The sequence below is a fragment of the Anomalospiza imberbis genome, chromosome 5 (genome assembly GCF_031753505.1).
Source record: "Anomalospiza imberbis isolate Cuckoo-Finch-1a 21T00152 chromosome 5, ASM3175350v1, whole genome shotgun sequence".
NCBI lineage: Eukaryota > Metazoa > Chordata > Aves > Passeriformes > Viduidae > Anomalospiza > Anomalospiza imberbis.
The window spans coordinates 56,436,716-56,458,904 of NC_089685.1; the positions used below are offsets into that span (position 1 = coordinate 56,436,716).

Sequence of the window (22,189 nt, forward strand, 5' to 3'; positions counted from 1 at the left end):
AGTTTTCCACGTACTGTGCTAAGGCAGGCAACATGAGAGGATTAACTAATTATTTTGTTCTGTACAAAAGAGCATGGAGAACATGCTAAAAACATTAGCTGCTCTCATATTTATTTATTTATTTATTTATTTATTTATTTAAATATTCGTATTGCTTCTTTCCAGTGGAAAATGAAAAGCCTTGGCAAGATCATTCCTGGGTAAACAGTTTTAAGTAGTCCTTAAAAACAGAGTATGAAAAGCAAACATCCTGGTTTCTGAATTAACTACAGAACAAAAGAATTTCTGTTCTTTGCCCTCTTGGGTCTTAAGCAATTCCAAACCAAAAAAGTCTCACTCAAGAGTGCACCTGTACATAGTTGGTGCATATTGCCCTTGTCTGTATGGGTCCTGAGTATAGTGGATATATTCTGCATAGGCAGGAGCTGTGTGAAGTTTGCTCTGAGGACAGAAAAACCCATGTCTGTTTCATCTCCACTACACACCAGAAGGCTAACAGTACCTTGGGGCAATCCTTCCTCCCAGAGCCACTAAGACTTTTAGCTGCAAGTGAATTAGACCTCCCCTTAAGGCTGCTCTCTCTGATCAGACAATGGATACAAGATAAACAGAGCACTGTTACCTTGAAACATCTGCTTATTTTAGAGTTTAGGCACACACCAGTCCACTGGAACTTATAAGGAACTTTATATTCATTTTAGGTAAATTTTGGTGTCAGGTGGAAAGCAAAAGTTCTCAAGGATAAAGGATTATGAGAAATATAATATGGTCTTAGGTTTCAAAAGATAACTGTAATTTCACTTATTAATGTCTTACTTCTGAATTGGTTTTATGTGTCCCACATAAATAGGAACAAACAAATTAATATTTTAAAATCTAACTACAGCTAGTAAGGAGGGCTACAATGCTGTAAGGAGCTGTTACACTAATGAAACATTCTGACATCCCTTCACTTGCACAAGGATGCAAAAAAGATACTTAAGACAGGAGTTACCTCTATCTTCTTCTTTTACTTCCGTTCTGGGTTTTGTATGGGAAGGAAAGGAAAAATATGTTTCTAGAAAGCAAGCCTTTGATTTTCCTGTAAAGACTGGAAGTAAAAGGCTGTAAGCAGGAAAAAAAACCGCACTATGCTTGTTTGACAGGCCTGAAGTAAATCCCTCTGTCATCTTTAGAGAAATAAAACTGCTTCACATTATCATTCTGATTTTACCATTATCTTCTTCACTGGTAGTGGTAACTAGTTTATTCAAAAATGTCCAGGAACAACATTTTATGACAGTACACTGCTGCATTTCTTTTCTTATAAGATAGTCACGTCTGGGAAAGTTAATTATAGAGAGCTGTTCTTTCTGTAGGTATTCTGCAAAATTTCAGATATTTGAGCCATGTTAACTGAGTTAGATTGTCAGTTAGATTGATTGAGATGCTGGCACACAAAATCTCTTTAAAAACTCCTGAAAAAAATTCATTTCACACCAAATACTATGTTTAAAAAGCACATTTTATTTTAATAGAAATAACCAAGAACCAGATGTATGATAACCAATTTTTTCAAAAGCTCTTGTGCTTGCAAGCTAAAAATCAAACACAAGTGATTCAAATCTTGCTTGCTTCTTTCTTCTGCTGTCCAAGTGAAAACCATCACAAAGAGTAAATTTCTTCATTTTACTAGAAAAAAGGCATTATGTTGTCAAGTTTCTATCGAAGGCAAATGCTTATTTTACATTTCAGTAACCCAGAAGAAAATTTTATGGTCTCCTCCAACTGCACATAATGGAAGAGTTCTGTGCCATGTCAAACCAGATCCTACAGCTGCAGTTCCAGTAAGAATGGGCTGTAAAATCAAAGAGAGAGAGAAAGAAAAATATCAATACAACTTCCCTTATAAATGATTTCTAAACTGCAGGTACCAAGTTGCATAGACAAATAAACACCACAGATTAAATAATCCTTAACAAATATAGTTAAAATACAACAGAAATTCTACTGAAAAATGTGATTCTCTGCTACAGAGTTCCAGTAGCTGCTTACTACATTTAAGTAACATACAGCAAAATATTCTGTAATAACAAATAGTTTCAACCCTTTCCATTAGCATAAACACTATTATTATAAAGGCATGATATCAAACTTAGAAACCTTTTTAAATGAAATTACTTCTGTTATTTCAATGTATTCATAACTAATATGTTTGGAGGTAATATTTTTACTGTAAGCATTACAAATATATACTGACTCGAACAAAACCAAAATATTTCCTATGCTTTTCATTTTTATTAATGATTTAAAATATAATTAGTTAAAACCAGAAAAATATACCACTAGGTGTTTTTAGCCTCTTAAGAACTAGAAATATTGCCAGATTTATTACATATCAAGTTAAAGGTGTTTTTCTTCCCTTTAGAACTGATATAGCAAACCAAGCTAAAAGATATAGATCAAACAGCTTCTAAAATAGCAGTTTCAGTATGCATCAATTTTTTTTTCCTTAGCATGAATGTCACAAACCAAAATAAAACAAAATGGCTACACCAAGCAGCAGTTCTGAATGGTTTGGGCTAGTTTTTAATTGTAGCTTTTAAGTAACATGAGTCTGATCTGAGGAGAACAGATGCAACTCCTGTCAAAAATTTACCTGGGGATGTCCTAAATGATGGACCAGCAACTGAGTAGTTGTCTTTCCTGGATATCCAGTGGTTGCAAACAGATTTTCATTCACTCGGGACCACCTATGAAAAAATGAATCCACCTATGAATAAAATGAATGTTCTTTCCAAATAACCCTATCATACCAGCAGAAGTGCACACAAAGTGGAGTTCTCTCCCTTGGCACTAACTGTGAAGATGTTACATATTCTACTAACAGCAGAGAAACAGATTTAGTGAATTAGCTTGCAAATGATTCCCTACCCACAGCCCCATATGCACAGTGTTGTAAAACAAAAAAAGTACCACATGAATGCTACACATAAATACTAAATGTGGGTCATTCACAAATTTCACAAAGTTTATAGACCAGTCCCCCTAAAAATGACTTAAGTGAGACACAACCAGGTTACTAAACTCACAACTGCTTGCATAGACATAGATTTAAATAGATAAACCCCACAAAATCAAGACAACATTTATACCTGAATAATCTGGCTCGGTCAACATGGACAGGTCTCTTATCCTGTGGATAACTAAAACAGACATTCATGGTAAAAAAACTGTTCTGCAAATAGCTCATACTATAAGTACAAAAAGTACAGTGAAGGGGACATATTGTCTTCTCTCTGTGAAGCAGCTGAGGGAAAACCAGAGCATTCCTGCAGCTTTAATCTCAATTTGGAGTAGGAAAACTGAAGTAGTTGTCCAGTTTATTATGGATCAATACTTATCTACTTATGACTTGGAATGAAATTTTAACAAATACATACAGTGGGAGGCAAACAGTAGTGAGATGCTATCTCAAATGGACAAAAAGACAGACAATATTACATTTTTAACATAAAATATTGATAAAGATGAAACAAAGAATACCAGGGAATAGCCTGTATCAGTATCATAATTCCTGATAATTGTTCATTTATTTAGCTTATGCATTGGGCCTACAAAGATGAGTAAGGGGCTGGAGCATCTCTTATGAGTAAAGGCTGGAGGACCTGTGCCTGTTCAGCCTCGAGAAGAGATGATTGAGAGGGGACCTCATCAATGTCCATCAGTATCTGGAGGGGGATGTCAAGGGGATGGAGCCAGGCTCTGCTCCGTGCTGCAAGCAATAGGATGAGAGGCAATGGGCACAAACTGATGCACAGGAATTTCTTGAACATGAGGAAGAACTTCTTTACTCTGCAAGTGATGAGGCACTGGAACAGGTTGCCCAGAGAGGGTGTGGAGTCTCCCCCACTGAAGACATTCACAATCCTGTGCCTTGTGCTCTAGGATGACCCTACTTGAGCAGGGATGTCAGACCAGCTGACACACCGTGGTCCCTTCTAACCTGACCCATTTGTGATTCTGTTGACTGCCATGCTCTATTAGCAAAGTACCAGCATTTCCTCATGAAGAGAATAAAGACAACTATGCCATGGGCATAAAAATACCTGGAGCGAGTGATATCCCAGATCAGCCAATCACTTCCAGCAACTGCTCCAATTTTGAAAGTATTTTTTAAACACCAGTCTGCTGACATCAGTGGTGTTTGTTCACACTCCAGGGAGAGAATGGCATGCTGTGTAATCAGGTCATAGAATCGTATTGTCCCATTCTTCTCTGCCACCATCAGCTGTTAAAAGAAATTCATAGAATGTGGTAAGCTTAGCATGTAATGGAAATTAATTTTTTTCCACTCTATAGAAAACCTAGAATACATTCAAGCACATATTAATAATACTAAATGAAGTATAGTTTTTCACTTCATACCAGAAAACTTTCTCCTGGACACTCTGTAGCCAATAAGTAAAAAGCACTTTAATCTATACTACTGTTACACTGTTATACATAATGATTACATTATTTTATTTCTATATGTCTATAGGTACCTATGTGTATAATTTTGATGGTTAGAAACACCAGTTCACAACCACCAAAGCACTGTGCTTTCATACAGTAAAAAGTTATTATTTTAACATTCAGCAGCTTCTGTTCTAAGCACAAAGAACCCACTGACACATAGTGCTGTAAAAAAGAAAGGGTTGTCAAGCACTGGAACAGGACTGCCCAGGGGAGTGGTGGAGTCACCATCCCTGGAGGTGTTCAAGAAGTGACTGTTTATGGCACTTAGTGCTATTGTTTATTTGATATGACGGTGTTCAATCAAAGGTTGGACTCGAGGATCTTGGAGGTCTTTTCCAACCTAAATTACCTAAATTCTACCATTCTAAGCAAAGTATTGGTGTGGCTGTGGCTATAGAATCTGTAGAACCACTCTTTCTGAATTATATAAGATCTCTTACTTCATCTTACAACAGTTCGCAACAGATTTTATCTAAACTTTTTCCATTACAGCAATATACTCAAGCAGTTGTTTTTTAAGTATTGTAGAAAGAGCTTCCTGATTAAATTATAGAATCATAGAAGGATTGACTTGGAAGGGAACTTAAAAATCCTCTAGTTCCAATCCTCTGCCATGGGCAGAGACACTCTCCACTAAGCCAGATTTCTCAGGGCTCAATCCAACCTGGTATTGAACATTTCATGGAGTGAGCCTTCACAACTTCTTTGGGCAACCTGTTCCAATACCCAGATGATGAAATGAGATTTTTCTACATAAGGAGAAATGGTTTTCAGATAGTCATGAACAATACTTAAGAAAGGCAAAGAAGCATAAAAAATACTCCAGTAATACCAGTTTGTTTCACCAAAACTTGCTTTCCTGCAAATTAAAGGTCATAGTGCAGTAAGCATTTTGACCTGCAATAAGCTTTTCACCAATAACTAAAACTATCAAGTTTTATGAGCTTTTGGAATGGGCTTTAAAAAAAAAAAAAATAAAACAACCAAAAAACCCCCCTGTGCCTGTCTCTGATAATGGTCAAAGAAAAGTCATGCTAATAATATCTAAGAGTGGCATACTATTGCAGTATTTTTGGGAAAATATATTAATTTTGGTGTGCTAATAAAGTTGCCCAGTAGCAAACAGCAGCTAACCCATTAAATTCTGATGCCACCTGAATCAACAGTTTTCCTGGTTAACAGTTTCCTTTCTTAGTAAGGATGGATATTGATATTGGTGGAAAGCGTGATGAGATTAAACACCCTCCTTCCCTACTGCTATGTAAATATTTTGATACCTTATTTGACTGCTTTTCTCTGTTTTAAATATGTGTTTTTGTGGTAACCCCAACAACCATTTGTAGGTGCTTAAGGCAGTTATTGATAGGCACAAGAGGAATAATAAATCCAAGACTGCAGGGACTAGACCATTAATGAAGCTGGATATTTGAGTACATACCAGCTGATTAATTCTCCTAGGTACAATAAAGAGATAAGTATAAATTCACAGTCTATTGATTTGATTTTTCAGAACATATTTCATACACTTCAAGCAAGAACAACAACAAAAATATCACTTGTTAACTTCAAACAGATACTTTTCAAAGCTTGGCATGTTCTATAAAGAGTCTGTATTATTGGTGAGCTGTGTTACCATGACTGAGAAAACTTGAGCTCTTCTCTGGTAACTGTCAGTTAATAAGCAATCAGCAGAATAGCTATCAACAACTGATGTACCTAATCAAGAAGGAATATTTCTGATGGGAGGAGTACGGGACTGAGGGTAAAATGACAAAAATGGCAATGAGAATTCATTTACAGTCCCTTCACTTTAGCAGATCCAACCAATATCCAGTTACAGTGTAAACTAAGTCCTCAAACTTTAATGTTACTACAGCATCAAAGATTCACACTTTTAGTGTGTCCCCCCTCCTGTTACTTTAAAGGTGGTGAGGGAGAAAACCACAACCTTAAACGCCTCCTCAGGATGCCAGCAAACACTCATTCCAGCAGAACGTAAAACAAAATGGGCCTTCTCATTTCCTTCCAAATCCCAGACCCTGGGGAGAAAAGAAAGAAAGAAAAAAAAAAGTAAAGTACTAAACTATTGCCATTTGACTGCAAATACCTTAACTTTCAGTGCCTCAATACGTTCACAGAGGAAGTGACCAAATGAAATAGTGTTTGTGCTGTATCATTTGAAGAAGTCAGTGAAAGTGGCCAGTGCTACGGATAATGCATTTTAACACTGACGAGCTAGGCAGAGCCTCTATTTAACTCTTCAAATAGTTTGACATTTTAGTTATCTAGACATGAAATCTCAGTGAGATGTTCCCAATATACCATAAATAGCAGTGAGGCAGTACAAAGCAGGAAAGTCAGTGTTGGTCCAGTTGATACAAGGAACCTAAAATGAGGTACCAAACAACTTAAATCATCCATGTTGCCATGTAAAGGGAAAGACCCTATATTAAAGTATTTTGGCTGCTTAATATAAGAGTTTCCAGTATTTCCTGGTAAGACAAGATTGAGTAATGGAAATATAAGAAACCAGAAATTAAGCTAAGGCAAACAGAAGGATCTATGGCAGAGGTAACACTAACCAAGAAAGGGTCTTTGAGAGCTTTCAACAGGTAAATTGCATGTGCCAGTTTTACCTTTTCCTTTAGAAACACCTACAGTACATATCTGGCAGCTATTAAAAAATTAAATAATTAACAGTATTTGGCCAATATGGATGGACAGGAAAGCGTATGCTGAAACACTGAAACTAGGTTAGGTGAACACCTAGGTTAGGTGTTCAAATATTGAACACATTTGGATGTGTTCAATATGAGTGGTAATGAGCCATGGAGCTACTTTGTTTCTAAAATGCAACAAAACCAAAACTCAGACTATTTTACCTCATAGCCACTGCTCAACTCCCTCTTTTCCTACAAAATTTATACTTCAGTTGTAAGACAAAGACATCACAGTTGTGAACATCAGTCTGAACCACAAGGCTACATATTATTTATATACATTTAGACACTGAAAAATATACATATATCCTTCCTCTCTGACATGCAATACTTGAGAAACAGCTAATTTTTAAAGTAGTGTTCTGCCCAGTCTTTTGAACTAGATGAGTGGTTAAGTACTATTATTGTTTATTCCAGAGGATTTTTGCTGACTTCCTCCAGACTTTTTCAGTTTATATCTCATCAGGGTGCTTAGAGCCTTATATTGAAGAGATTAAAAAAAACTCTTAACTAATACATCATAAGTCTAGACAAAATATATGGGCATAAAGTAAATATATTTAATGAACAATGTTGTTTTCTTATGCCAAACCACAATAGATCAAATATTTGTTCTCCCCGTAGAAAACACAGGGTCTCTAATCTTGAAGAATCAGTGTGCTTACTAAAAAAAGTCAAAACAAAAACCTAACAAGTGTTTAAAAAATGAAACATCTACTTGATTAGGTAATTTAGAAACATACAATGCTTTCTTCTATTGCCAAAAGTTTTGCCTTGTAGATTTGTCCAAGTCAAATCAACACTTCCCATGTGTATTTACTGTGCAGGGAGAAAATTATGATACAACAGAAGATGGTGAATCATTTTGGCAAAAGGAATATACCATTATGTTTCCTTCCCTGAAGTGAGTGATGTTATTAGGTGTTGAGAGAGAAATTTATGCTTTTTACCTCCGTAACTTTGTTATTTATAAAGTTACCAAATTTGTATTTTTTACTTTGTAAGGATGGCAGGACTGTTAGTAACAAACAGTATGGGGATGAGAAGGGATAAAAGTTTATTTTATATTTTCTTTATTGATACCAAAGATAATATAATTTAATTTTGGGGGAAAAAACCTCCAAAACCCCCAAAACACAAACCAGGCAGTGCATATCAAGATAGATCCTGGTCTGAATGCATCACGTCTATACAATTACATATGTGTTCAATTAACTCTTTTCAGTATTTCTTCATGAAAAACCCAAGTAAAAAATGTGCAAACCCCAAAAATTTAGCCAAACTGATTTTTAATTCCTAAATTACTCAGTAATCATAACCAAATCAGCTACAGATGCTACCTCCCCATTTTGTCCACATTCCTATCACTTAAGTCAATCCAAAAAGACTGAAGATTTTGTCTCCCATTCAAAGCTCTTGAAACCTTACTAATACTACCATGATTTTATACCAAAGTAAAATAACTGTCTATTTTTCTCCAAATATCCTTATCTTTTGTAACCCTGCAATGTGTAACTCTCTTACTTCTTCTCTTCCAACCAATCATCGTGGCATAGACTTGTCACTGAGCTTGTGGGATTTTTTTTCTGATATTTAAAAAAAAAATTCCACAAAAAATTATTGGAGAAAAGTTTGAATAAACAAAGTTGAAAGAAGTGCCCAAGTTTGATTAATGTATAGTCTCAAAAATAACATGCAATCTTGTCAGTAAAATAATTATTTTTTAACTAACTAAGGACTGAGAAATTATTTACTGCAGTACTCAGAAAACTTAAACCAACTCAAATACAGATAGTTTCAAATGCTGTTAAAGAAAATTCTTGAGATACTAGTACCTTTCTCTTGTCACTCAAATCCTGTAACTAACAAACAAATGAAAACTGCAGTTGTCTCACAGCTTGAAGATAATTCAAATTCCATTGTATCAACTATATTATATCATATGCATGAATATGGATGCATATGTGCAGCAATTTCATCATACAGTGGACTTTTATTACAGCTGGCAAAGTACCTCATTAGAACTCGGAAAACTTGTGGCAGTGGAGATGATCCTCATTTTATCTTCTAATTTTCTGAATTATGAATAATTCTAACTAGCAGAATCAACTAACTGGATAAAAATCATCATTTGCAATAGTAAAAGAACTAAACCAGATTGCAATCTTCAGACATTTCTCAAATCCCCAGAAGATGGGAAAAAAAAAAAGGGAATTCTTCCAACAAAAGATGTCTAACAATCTTAGTGAGTGGGTGGGGGCTAGAAGAAACCTTGACATCTGATTCCCAGCAAAGCATGATCAACTATACTTGATTCATTACCCAAAGAGTACTCCTGTCCAATATGGTTTTGTTGGCTTTTTTTTTAATATCTAACTTTAATACTTTTCTTTATATCTCCGTCAGACATATTCCATGTGCGAGGAAAATCCTATCACTCTTGAAAAGCCTAGAGGACTATGGAGAAGGGCAAAATTCCTGCTCCTGAGATCACACAAAGGTGAAGCTGTTCCTCACTGAGCACAGGGAGTGAGAAGAAGATCTCAGAAAAAGAACATGAAAGTGCAGAGATTAGGAAATACTGCAGAAAATACAACTAACACTGTCTTTCTCTAAGGTCTTCTACCAACTCCAGATCTGGAAGGTACTAGGCAGGACATGAAAGGCTGAAGTGGAACCGTAGAAATTTCTCTGTCTGGTTAGAAGAAGAGAAAGGTGTAATATTTAAGTTTTTATGAAGTCTTTTCACAGAGGATATGTACAAATATTCCTTCAGAAAGCTGACCCATGTTAACCATTTTCTTTTGGTGATCAAAGGAAATGTCACTGTTGCTAAAGAATTAGCAATTAGAATATTTCAGATCCTGGCATTAAAAACCATGTTATCTCTAGCTTCTTATAATATCTACTTGGAAAGGCAATCAATAGATTGATCCATTTCTCACAGCTAACTGTGGGCTGCAATTATACCCTGCAGTGTTGGTAGAGGCAGCAGACACAGTGCAGTATCTACCACTTCACTAATACACATTTCAGGCCATGCACACTCAGAACTAAGTCCAAGAAACACACATTTCTACTACTGAAATACCTTTATTTCTGAAATACTGAAATACCTTATTATTTCTACTGAAATACCTTTAAAGTTATCTAATGCAAAACCAGAAACCATGCAGCATTTTTGAAACAAACGTGACACTTCAGTTCTGTCCTTTCAACCAGAGCAAAAAATGGTTGTTAAGAGCTATCAGCTTATTGTTCCCATTGTTATATCTATTTAGTGGATATAACACTAAATGCGTCTGTGGTATGGCTGCTACTGAGTGACAACTACCAATTCTGCTGATGGCTTTCTAAAATATAAAACTTCTAAACAAATCGAATGCAATGGTTTCTATTTAAAAACAATTTATAGGCTAGACTACATTCTAGGGCTGTGTTACTCTTAACATAAACCATAATGCATCACAAAGGAAATTTTTCCATCATCCTCATATTTTGAAGACTTCCTAACTAAAAGTTTATTAAGATCAGACTGAAATAATGTTCCAAACATTCGATCCAGAAAGCTTTTGGTTGTTTCTTTTTTAAGCTGACAGGAGACCAGTTAATTCTTGCACTGTCCAACACCAGTTGGTTAATACTTGCATCGTGGCTGTACAATGTATTGTCTAGAGAAAAATCTACACAAAATACCTAGGGCATGAGAGTACCATGTAAAAAAATGCTACAGATAAACCCCCTTAAAACCAGATGAAACACTACAAAGCATTCTAAAACTATAATTAATTTAGCCTTCAGTGACATCAAACCTTCCTCCCTAATCCCTGGTTACAGAACAAAACTAATCTTATGGTCTGGCATTTATTCTACAGGCAACAGAAAAGGCTGAACTTCAGAGTGACTGATGAATTCACAAAGTCCTCTATGAAGTGATGTGAACCATGGCCTAAGGAAATGAACAGAACTCAGAAAGGAACCAAAAAGCAAGTATAGTCACAGATAACACGGAAGATAATTGAACTATACATTCTTTTGCACTCAGAAAGAGAGAAAGAGGATGTAGTTTAAGAAAGTTACAAGGAAAAAAGAGAGAGTGAGGGAGAGAAAGGGATGTATTACTCTTTTTCAGCTTTTCAAAATACAAGCCATTCCAGCACTCGATGACCAGAAGAAATTGCCATGCTAGTATTTTTAAGGGTCTGACACTGTCAGTAACATTTCATTTCCACCTGAGGAGGGAGTATGAGGTGATTATCAACTAGATTGAATTAAACTTTTAACAGTCAAGGGGTTCATTTTTAGCATGGATATGATATTAGTGGGTTTTGACAGGATGGTGTTTTGCATTAAGTAATTCCAGAAACATCAGATAGTGTCTATAACCGTCAGCAATGGAGGGTGCCAGTTGAACTTGTGATGTTTTCCAAACATTTCCCACAATTTTTTTGGCTTCATTAAGTATCAGAACAAAATCATTTGTACTTTTGAATCTGTGTAGACTCCTAGACTGTGTTTCTGAATCATAAGGAAAAAGCCAGTAGTAATTTTTTTTGAACAGTGGTGCTCAGGGAGTTGCATGCACACAGAGATCTCATTAACAAAGTGAGATGCCCACATTCCAACACTTGCTGCAAATGTTCAAAGAAGTGTATACTGCCTTACCATTTCAAGGAATTAAATGACATATTCCTTAAAGCTATCATAACACAGATGACCACTGCAATTATTTTTAGTGCAGTTCTACTCCACAGCTGCAAAAAAGTTTTGAGTTGTGAGATGAAGGCCATTAAAGACCATGTGCAAGAAACAAGAATTCCTGAGTGACACAGCAGCAACTTAAAGGTAAGAACTTTGGATATAACCAGTATCCAAGTTACACTGTCCTCCAAACAAAATGACTGAATTCCACTCTGAGATGTCACAGTTGCAGGAGCTTGTGGCAAGACTATTTAGTGGGTGAAAACTGAAAATTTCACTTCCCTAGAGGTTTCTAATGAACTTAAAAGTAAACTTTCTCTTGAGTGAAAACCAGGAAAGACCTAACCATGCTTGTATATAGTCAATACATACTGAAAAGTTGTTTTAAAACCTTATTAAGACTTAAAAGTGGAATTCAAGACTTGTACTAATTGTTCTAGAACTTTATTCCACAAGCATTAGCAGATTTTGTATCCTAAGAACAATTTCAGGATAGAAATTCAGTACAGACAGAAGAATTATTCCTCTTCTTACTTTACTACTGAAGCAAATTACAAAGTAAGTAAAGAATGATTTTGGTAAGTCCCAAGGAATGCATTTTCCATTCATTTTGAAAGTGTAACCTTTAAATTCAATAGAAAAACTCTTCATGCCTCACATGCACGAATGGAAAAAGTAAGAACTCAAGTAGCCAAAAAAATTCTACTTATTTCCCATGGCTTTTAACCAAAGACTTTATGTTTTATGGCATAAAATGTCTTTCATAGGTACTAAGCTGAAATCTTGTTAGTATATATTAATCACATACATTTTATTCCCTTTAAAGTACTATCAATTAGACAACTGGTTTTAAAACAGTTTTCTTTCAGCCCAGGAAAGCTGAGCATTTCATAAAAGAAACAGGAAAAGGCCACAGAGTCAAAGAGTTTTTTTACTGAATAAGCCAAATATAAGTTTAGATTTGACAAAAAAATTAAGGATAGGAAATAAATCAGGAGAAGATACAGGTAAGTCATACATTTCTACTATTCATTCCTAATGATTTTGTTGGAAATACTGACTAGACATCTATGGAAAAACTGCCTACTCATCAGAGTAAAGAAAGTCAAAGATGATGCTTTCCCAACTCTCTTGCTGCCCTACTGCAATGACCTGAAAAGCCTGTATAGCCCTCCTGAACCCTCCAACTGCACTGGAGGGGTAAGAGAAGCAGCTTAATACGTTCATGCACACTACTAGAAGATGGGTGACCTTTTGACAAGGACAAACTCCTGCATCAAAAACCTTTACCCAGCATGATTCAAAGCATTCAACCATGCTTCCTTTCTACTTCCAGTTATAAATATTCAAACACCTGAGTTTGAAGTAGCTGTAATCATGGTATTTTGAGCTGCCAGTACCACGGTATTAGGATGGTGCTGTCTTCAGGCTATGTCATCTCACCCCCAGGTAAGGGTAATACATTTGGATAGATGGAGAACTTCACATATGTATATTGACTTTATTGACTTTAAACTTGACCCACCTGATGACAGAATACATAGAGAAGGTCTGCATAATTCAGCACTGAGCTGTACGTGTCTGCTCTCTCCTGTTCTCATTTTATTCTTATCCCAGAAGGGGGAAAATAGTGTATGCAAATCCAAGACAAAAGTTTTCTTCATTTTGAATCTAGCTGATTCAAAATGTTGCTTTGAAAACAGACAACCCACAAGTCACAACAAAAAGCCAGTCCACAACCTAAGTTAACAAGAATAGTCCATTTCTTATCTTGTTAGTGGACTAGTCTTGTTAGAGGGCCACGAAGGCACACTAAAAATAAAAATATAAATGCTTATTTATTTAAGTGGACATATAAAACATTGGACAGATAGAAAAAGTAAAATACAAGTTTTTCAATAGTGTTTTGAACAAAATGCATACCTGCACGTGTGATCATCACTTACACTTGCAATTTCTTGACCTTCGTTGGGAGCAAAGACCAGATCATTAATGTAATCTGAGTGGCCATCAAATGTCTGCCAACCAGAAAAGAGAAATACTTTTACCTTAGAGCTGACTGTTCCACCAATATATTTAACAGACCTGCTAATGGAATGATATGTGTTAAGATAAAACTATAATTTTAATAGAAAGTAAAAAAAGCTTTTATCATTAACTGGATTTCTTCAAAGTATCTAATTCACGTGTTGATTCATACTGCAGGTGAAAAGACCCCCCCCCCCCCCATTACTCCTTGTAGTTAGCACAGAGGTCAGTTTGATGCTTTTGCTTGACAGAGATCTGTGAATCACAGTAGAGCTTTTTATCATTGTTTCAACCACTGAATTTTGAAGGTAGAAGATAGTAAATCTCCAAAGGAAGAGGAGAACGACCAGGCAATGAATGCATGATCTACCTACATTAAAGAACTCTGATTACTGTTAAGTAACTCTGATCTCTGCATCTCTCATTAAATACACCTATGGTATTTTTGAAAGAAATCTCATAAAATTTTAAGTCAGGCAAATTTCTATGTGTAGATGTATCTGTTACTGTTCCACTCTCTTCTATTCAGTCCCACTGATGAAGTCTCAAGGCACAGCTGCTTTTGTTTTGACAGCAAGGTATTGTAAAAATGAGACAAAAATATCCTCACGATAAGAGCATGAGACCAAGAGATTGCAGAGGAAAACAAGGTTGAATGAAAACAAGTTCCACAGTTTTCTCAAAGTAAAACACACCGCCTTTAAGTGTAGCTATTCTGAGGAACAAATGCCGAACTGATAAATAAAAAAAGAAAATCTCAAGCATGCACAAAAACTAAATCCCCCTCTCTAAAAGTTTTAAGAATGCCTCATCAATTCAATACGGAAACATTTTCAGCAGCCATCGTATTTTTTTCCAATATTTTTTTCCATTATTTTATTAAAGCCTAATGGATTATACTAGAACTAATAGGCCCTAAGATGATGCTAAAATATTTAGACAGGATGCCAAGTCTTTTGACAATTTTCAGCATTCTGAATTCAAATATCCTGCCTAATTTTACTTCTACAGTTCTGATGAAATATGCTTTTTATTAAGTAAAATTTGAAACAGGACAAGGAAGCCATAATTCATTTCCAAATGAAAATTTCAAAAGAAGAAAAAGGTTTCATGAAGATCCATCAATCATATTTTACCTTTTGTTTTTTTGTTCTGGGCTTGATCCAACCCATAAATTTTGGATTAGTCATGTCGACAAAGTAATGGAAAACTCAAGTGTGCTTCAAGTTCCTTGTTGATAATTACATCAAGACAGTTTTTCCACGGGGAAAACAGAGTAAGGTTACTCGTCTATCCCTCCAGAAGCAACACGTACTAATTGTTTACTATAAAAGACAAAATGTTCAGAGATGACATTCTGAACGTAGTCACATACTTCCTTCAGCTTTGTTTCCATGTTGTGGACCTCTCCTAAAGATCCCATGTGTCAAGTGTGCACCGTATAATGGATCAAAATTTTCCACATGTTCATCATGAGTTCAACTTCAGGTTTATGAAGTAGGTTTTCTGAGGTATCAGTTAACTGTTAATAAGAAGCCACTGTGTCAAACTTTATTGAAAGCCAGATCAGCATAGCTCACCCAGAATTTGTGAACATCTGGGATTTTGCATGTGCTTTAAATAAGAGTTAGGTGTTACCTTTCTTGACAAGAAATCTAGAGTACAATGACTGTCTAGATATAAGAAATTAATTGATTGCCAGAAAGGGTTTTCCACACTTTATATCAAAAAACTCCAGAAGACAGTCTCAAAGGCAACTTTTACTGACATAAACACACTAGTCCACATTATTTTTGTTAATGAGTTCCTCACTAATAGGTAAAAAAATGTATTCTTAGCTGTTTTCTGATTATTTTTAACATTAACAAGCCTGAACCAGTAACAGTATGTATTTTTACCTTTTGCTCACCCAGAGTACATCCTTAATAAAGTTCTTGGACAGCTAATTTCCGTGGTGGAGCTGGCATAAACAAAGCCAATAGCTTTACTGTTAAATTCAAGCCAACACTTCTCATTTGTATTACGTATGCACCAAACAATCACAGAATCATTAAGGCTGGAAAAGACCTCTGAGATCACTGAGTCCAAACACGAATTTAACACTGCCAGGTCTGTCCCTAAGCACCACATCTATAAGGTGAACACAGCGATCACACTGCTTCCCTGGGCAGCCTGTTCCAATGCCAGACCACCCTTTTACAGAAGAATTTTTTCCTAATATCCAATCTGAACCTCCTCTGGCACGACTTGGGGGCATTTCCTCTTGTCCTATCACTTGGTGGCTGGGAGACTGACCCCCACCTGGCTACAGCCTCCTTTCAGGTGGTTGTAGAGGGCAATAAGCTCCCTCCCAAGACTTCTTTTCTCCAGGCTGAACAACCCCACTTCCCTCAGCTTGACTTTCCCTCATAGGACTTTTGCTCCAGACCCCTCACCTCCTCCACTGCCTTCTCTGGACAGGCTCAAGCACCTCAATGTCTTTCTTGTCCTGAGTGGCACAAAACTGAAGAGAGGATCCAAGGTGCCAAGTACAGAGGGACAAACACTTCCATCCTCCTGCTGACCACACTATTTCTTGTGGCCTTATTAATCCAAAATAAATTAAAAAATTAGAACTCAGATCCTGAATTTAGCTCACTAGAGTCTGTAGTACCAAATTTATCCCATTGTTTCATTATTTCAACTTATTTTCAATCCATTAGCTAAATATTAAAGAAACTTTACATTCTGCTAATTAAAAGATTTAATTCACAGCTTAACATTAAAGCTTGTTCTCCGAAATTCACAAAAATGTAGATATTACACAAATAGATGACTTTAATATGGAATGACAGACATCAACTCAGAAGCAAAGAGCATAAATAACTTTTAGAACTATTTTGTCAGAAATCCCACCAAGCTGACTAACTCTGTCAGTTATGCCACTGCTCAGTGGCAAAATCATGTATGACCAACACTAAAAGAAGGAAATTAAAAGTATGTGCATGGATGAAGCAACACAAAAAGCATTTTCTTTCAAGACATTTAGTAGCATCCATCTTTACTTCTTATGCCCCTGCCTTTATTCATTCTATTATCAGTATGGCCACATAACTGACATCCACAATTCACTTAATTCCTGTATGACAAATCTCATTGTCTTACCAATATAAATTAACACACCACAAATAAAAAGTCTGATTTTTTCTCCTTTATACCCAATAAGCCACTCTCATCAAGAGAGGCATTATCATATTCTAAAGCAGTAAAAGCCAAGGAATACTCTCTCCCATTTTTTTTATTAATTAGCTTTGCTTATTGTTAGCTAAGACCTCACCAAAAAAACTTTACACTGGGTAGCACAAACATCTAATTAACAGTAGTACCTGGATTGGAACATTGTTTCAAAGGAAGAATATTGAAGGAAATCAGAAGATCATGTAGGTGATAATTACAGTTATTCCCACTTTAAAGACAGCAAGGTATTTACAATACAATTATTATCCCTAGAGTTGATGGACCTAGGATCTGTCACAAGTGGAGCAGAAAGACAATTAAAAATTAGACTTCACTAAAAATTAAATAATCTTTTAAAAATCACATTAGCTGCCCTTACCTTAAATTCATTCTTGTCCTGCAGGTCTGAAGTAAACAGCCTTAACTTCCTATCAGAAGCTGCAGTACAAAACCTAAACTCAACAGATCAAAAAAAAAGGCCCTTCAGTCAATCAACATTGCAACAGTTGCCTTTTAATCAGTTTTCCTTCATATTAAAAATGCAAAGTGAGATGCAAAGAAAAAAACCGATTTTGAAAAAAAACAAAAGCATCTATCTTAACTTTTCTGCTTTGGCCACAAGCAGAGTTATAACTGGTGTTTATCTGTAAAATAGTGTGCATCAAGTGCCAAGAATACTTATTTAGATATTTTTACAAACCTAAATCTGGATCAATTACCAATTACCTGAAATATCGCTCATAAATGCTGCTGAAACTTTTCTTGGAAGAAATTAACTGGTAGGGCATAAAAAACAGCCCTCATTATCAGTGTTTTAAAGTACTGAAATATAAAGTTCATAAGCCAATTTCTATTCAACATATTTTAACCCAAAAGACTGTATGAAAATGGAGTAATAAGCAACTATGGTAATTTTGAAGAATCAAACAATCTACTGAGTACATTTTAATTCAGAAGTTCACATTTAACAGCTAACTATCTTCCTAGATTTGCTAGATTTACCCCTCAAAAGCTCTCACAAATAGTATCTAGCCTACACAGATACTGTGTAGGTACTGTGAAACACAGCACATATTATGCAAATCAGTGCAAATAGCTTTATAAAGGGGGCCATTCAAATGATCTCACATTTACTAAAGCTCTTAAAAGAAATAGCTCCTCACAGATGTACAAAGAAAGAAACTATGTCTGAGGTCCATAAAAATAATGAAAAAAATATTATTTACAGCTTGTTCAGTGGGGAGAGGATCAAGGGGCACAAGAAGGAGGACAGAAAACAAGCAAATGAACAAAAAAGAAGACTGTAAGAATAAATTACTCTACTGAAGATTTCAGAGACTTCATCAGTGATTTCTAAGGAGTTAGATTTCACTCATAAGCTTTGAACAGTCCAATATTAAGGACTTAGGGAAAACAGGTAAGAGACAAAGATTCACTGTAGTTGTTTATTGTTAAGTACCTTATCTGGGGAGGTATAGCATCAAGTCTAGTTTCAGGACTCCATGCTATGGCATCAACTCTGATTCCATGTTGAAATGTTCTTAGTGTCTTATATTGCATGCCTTCCACTTCTGCATCCTCCTCCTATAGAAATATTGCAGTTAGCTGATTACAACAAGGTCTTGGTGACTTCTAACAAATCAGATTGCTATGAAATGAAAGGGCTTTCAAAATTACACATATGGGGATCTTTTCAGAACTTAACACCTTCAAAGTGAAAATCTGGAACATACAGAAAGCATTAACTTGAAATATTTAAGTATTTAGAAATACATTAAATGATTGCAGTCTCAAGCCAGAGGCCAATGAAGAGCAGAAAAATCAGAACTGAGCTATGAAGATGCTGAGCTCATTCTCTGTACGAGTATCTTCACAGATACAACTAAGGCCACTTAAAACAGCATAGCAATTTAGCACTCACTGCAGTGAGAAGAAGCAATGGGAACAAAAGCTAGCATGTAATTTAATCTGTCTTCTCTCTGAACTGTTTTTACACCATGGAAAAATGCTGTCACTTCCAGAGCATTGCTCTTGAAACAGCAGGAGATAAAAAGGTGCCCTCTGTCATGTAATCCTGATTACAAGCTTGCTTATTCTTACCACTGATAAGAACACCAGATAACAGGAAAAATAAAACAAGAGCTGGGATTATGGATTCCATCAATAAGCTGACCTCTAAAAAGCTTTTAAAAGTTTTCAGTACATCCAGTTGAGCACCTCAAAGGATATTCCTACACAATTTTCTCTGTGTCACAATTCTGCTTTAAGATAAAGAACCTCTCCGTATGCCCTCCACATAATGTAGAGGCCAAGCAGAATCCAGTTGTGGATGCATGAAATTACCCACAGTTTTTCAATGCTTCTCAATAGGAAGAAAGAATAACATTTTCCTCACCTACTCTGACATGCTCACTGACTCCACATGTGGAAGGGAGGATATGAAAATTATAGAAAAAACACCTTGTGTCTGTGGTTACCAAAATTTGAATTACTTCCTTTCCAAGGCCTACACCTACAGAAACAAGGTAGAGAGCAACACAAACGCCAGTATGTTTTTGTGGTTAGCACTAGGTGCTCTTCAGAAAATTTCCAACAGTAAGACCATGGGGAATGACAATAATAATAATAATAAAAATATCAGCTACGCTATTAATCATAATAGACAAATTACAAAAATAATATTGTATAATTTATAAAGAAGCAAGATGAAGGAAAAAAGCTCAGAAATTCCAAGCAATTGTCTTCAATTGATTGTCAAGCATCTAGGCAAAAAAACTCATCTAATGAAAAACATTTTATCCAGTATAAAAATATGCAAAACTCAATATTTTCCATTTTAAAATTTTTCATAATATAACTGTAAATAACTTAAAGGTAAGAAATTTTACTGTTTCAAACAGTCTGTAAGGGAAATTCAGTAAAAACAATTGTGAAAAAAAATAGGTAATTATTTCTAAAGCTCATCCCTAAAAAGAAATACCTATAAAATTAGCACAGATATATCAGTGTGTATTTTACAGATATATATATTTATTTATATTTTCCTGAAAAACAAGTATCCTTGACTTGTTAGTGTAATAAACAAGTAAAATTCTCCCTTGTCTACCACAGTGAGAAGAGGAAACAGGAAAGTGACCAAAGTCTTCCTGCAGTAGAGGTGCTGGCAAAGTCAGTTTCAGGGGCATCGAACAAAAACAACAGTAACACAGACTAACCTGAAATCTGCAAGTCCCAACAACCACATAATTGTTGCCACCATAAGCAATGAGGGAACTTGAATCTCCACTGTCAAATGGATTGAATTTTACCACGTGCACATAATCCTCGCAATCCACAGTGTAAGAAGTGTTTCTAGTAGTATCTTGCTTCATTTTCAGTGAACTAAGTCAAGGTATCACGGAAACAATGTCTTCTCCAGGATGAAAATCAACATTCCTACACAAAAATTTAAAAAAGCATAGATGACTCATTGCATGAATAAAAAACATAAAGTATTTGTGGCAGAGCAAATAAAAATTTCCTTTAAGACGTTCAAGAACACAAAAGCTGCACTTAAGCTTATTAGATGTAGCCTGTTTGTTTCATAATCAAAATATTTACTAAACCAACATACATTCAAAACTGTCTCTTACAGACTTCAGCAATAATTGCAGATCTTGCGCTACCCTTGGCAACCCAACACCAATACAAAAAACCAAGTAACTGCACACACTCCAGAAGAGTCACACACGGCATTTTAACATTTCCAACCAAATGAGAAGAAACAGCACATCACTACCTTCAGATTCTCTTTACTTGTCTACCTCTTTACAGGCTGTGAGTCTAACTAAAAACTGAGTTAACCAAGGTTGCAAAACTGTAAATGAAAATACTGTCGCACATTCAACCAATTTTCATGAAAATCAGGTTTCTGTGCTAGAACACAAAAGGCCAAGATACACACTTGATTTCAGAATCAATTCCTTTTAGTCCCAGTACAGATTTGAGATTAGTTTATGTCTTTTTGGGAAATCAGACCTTTAACTACACACCACGTGGAAAACCAGCTTGAAATCTCAGACCTTTGACAGATTTTGGCATGTAAACAACCTGAAGGTCTCAGCATCCAAGCCTGAATGTTTTGCCTGGGAGCCAGCCAGGTCTGACAGAGGCATCACTCAAACACAGAGAGGTTCTCCACAGTTGTGTGTTTGTGTATTAATTCATACAACAGTCCACTGTATTACCGTAAATATTTTAGCCATATAACTTGCACAGCTTTGCTCCTAAAGGCAAATGCAAGTTTTAATCCTATCAAAACTTTTCTTCCTCCAAGGCTTCCCATGAACACAAGCCATTATAGAATCTTAGAATGTTAAGGGGTTAGAATGGACCTTGAAGACCATGTAGTCCTAAACCCCGCTGCCATGGGCAGGGATACCTTCCACTAGACAGATGTAACTAAAGTTTCCCCTCTTTCAGTTTTCACCCATTGCTTCTCGCCCTATCACTACAGCTCCTGACAAAGTCCCTCTCCAGCTTTCCTGTAGTGCCACTTGAGATGCTGGAAGGTGCTATGACATCTCCACTCAAGCTCCTCTTCTCCAGGCTGAACAACCCCAACTTTCTCAGCCTGAATTATGGGCCGCCAGACCCGCCTGAAAACACCAAGAGTATTACTACCTCCATTTCTTTAGGAAGCACGATTAGGGCAACCGGACCGCGTGGGTGCGCGTTACCTCCCCCATCCATGCGCATCCTTTGGCCTCCTACTCCCTCCTTTTCCCTTCAGGGCCCAGCTGCTGCTCCCCAGCCAGGCTGCCCGAGCTCCCCCGGGCCGGGGGTGGCCCAGCCCCGCTTCACACGAACCTCCGCGTCCCCGGCTCCCGTTGCCGCCCGGCCCCGCCGTCCCCCAGCAGCGCCGGCAGCGGCGCGGCTGCTTCCGGGGCAGCGGCCCCGCGCCCATTGGGCCGCGCGGCGGATTTGAACGCGGCCGCGCCCCGGCCCGGCCCGCCGCAGCGGCGGCGGCAGCGCTCCGGGACCGG

General features: G+C 36.6%; 1 protein-coding gene and 1 long non-coding RNA gene across 4 annotated transcripts; one reads left to right on the top strand and one right to left on the bottom strand.

Annotated features, from left to right (window-relative positions):
- Positions 1-1,487: 1,487 nt before the first annotated feature.
- Positions 1,488-22,073, bottom strand: NUP37 (nucleoporin 37). Of its 3 annotated transcripts, none has more exons than XM_068190986.1 (10): positions 22,014-22,073; positions 20,381-20,600; positions 18,625-18,749; positions 17,545-17,617; positions 13,845-13,939; positions 6,449-6,539; positions 4,089-4,270; positions 3,135-3,185; positions 2,639-2,732; positions 1,488-1,837 (listed from the first exon to the last, which is right to left on the bottom strand). In XM_068190986.1, the coding sequence occupies exons 2-10, from the start codon at positions 20,534-20,536 to the stop codon at positions 1,724-1,726; spliced, it is 981 nt and encodes a 326-aa protein (XP_068047087.1). In that variant the 5' UTR covers positions 20,537-20,600; positions 22,014-22,073; the 3' UTR covers positions 1,488-1,723. The 3 variants fall into 3 exon arrangements, with proteins under 3 accessions (XP_068047087.1, XP_068047088.1, XP_068047089.1); XM_068190987.1 differs by lacking the exon at positions 22,014-22,073 and adding an exon at positions 21,828-21,875; XM_068190988.1 differs by lacking the exon at positions 22,014-22,073 and adding an exon at positions 20,944-20,967.
- Positions 7,302-9,816, top strand: LOC137474409 (uncharacterized). Its single transcript, XR_010999342.1, has 2 exons — positions 7,302-8,124; positions 9,627-9,816. It is a non-coding gene; the product is annotated as an uncharacterized lncRNA (long non-coding RNA).
- Positions 22,074-22,189: the final 116 nt, after the last annotated feature.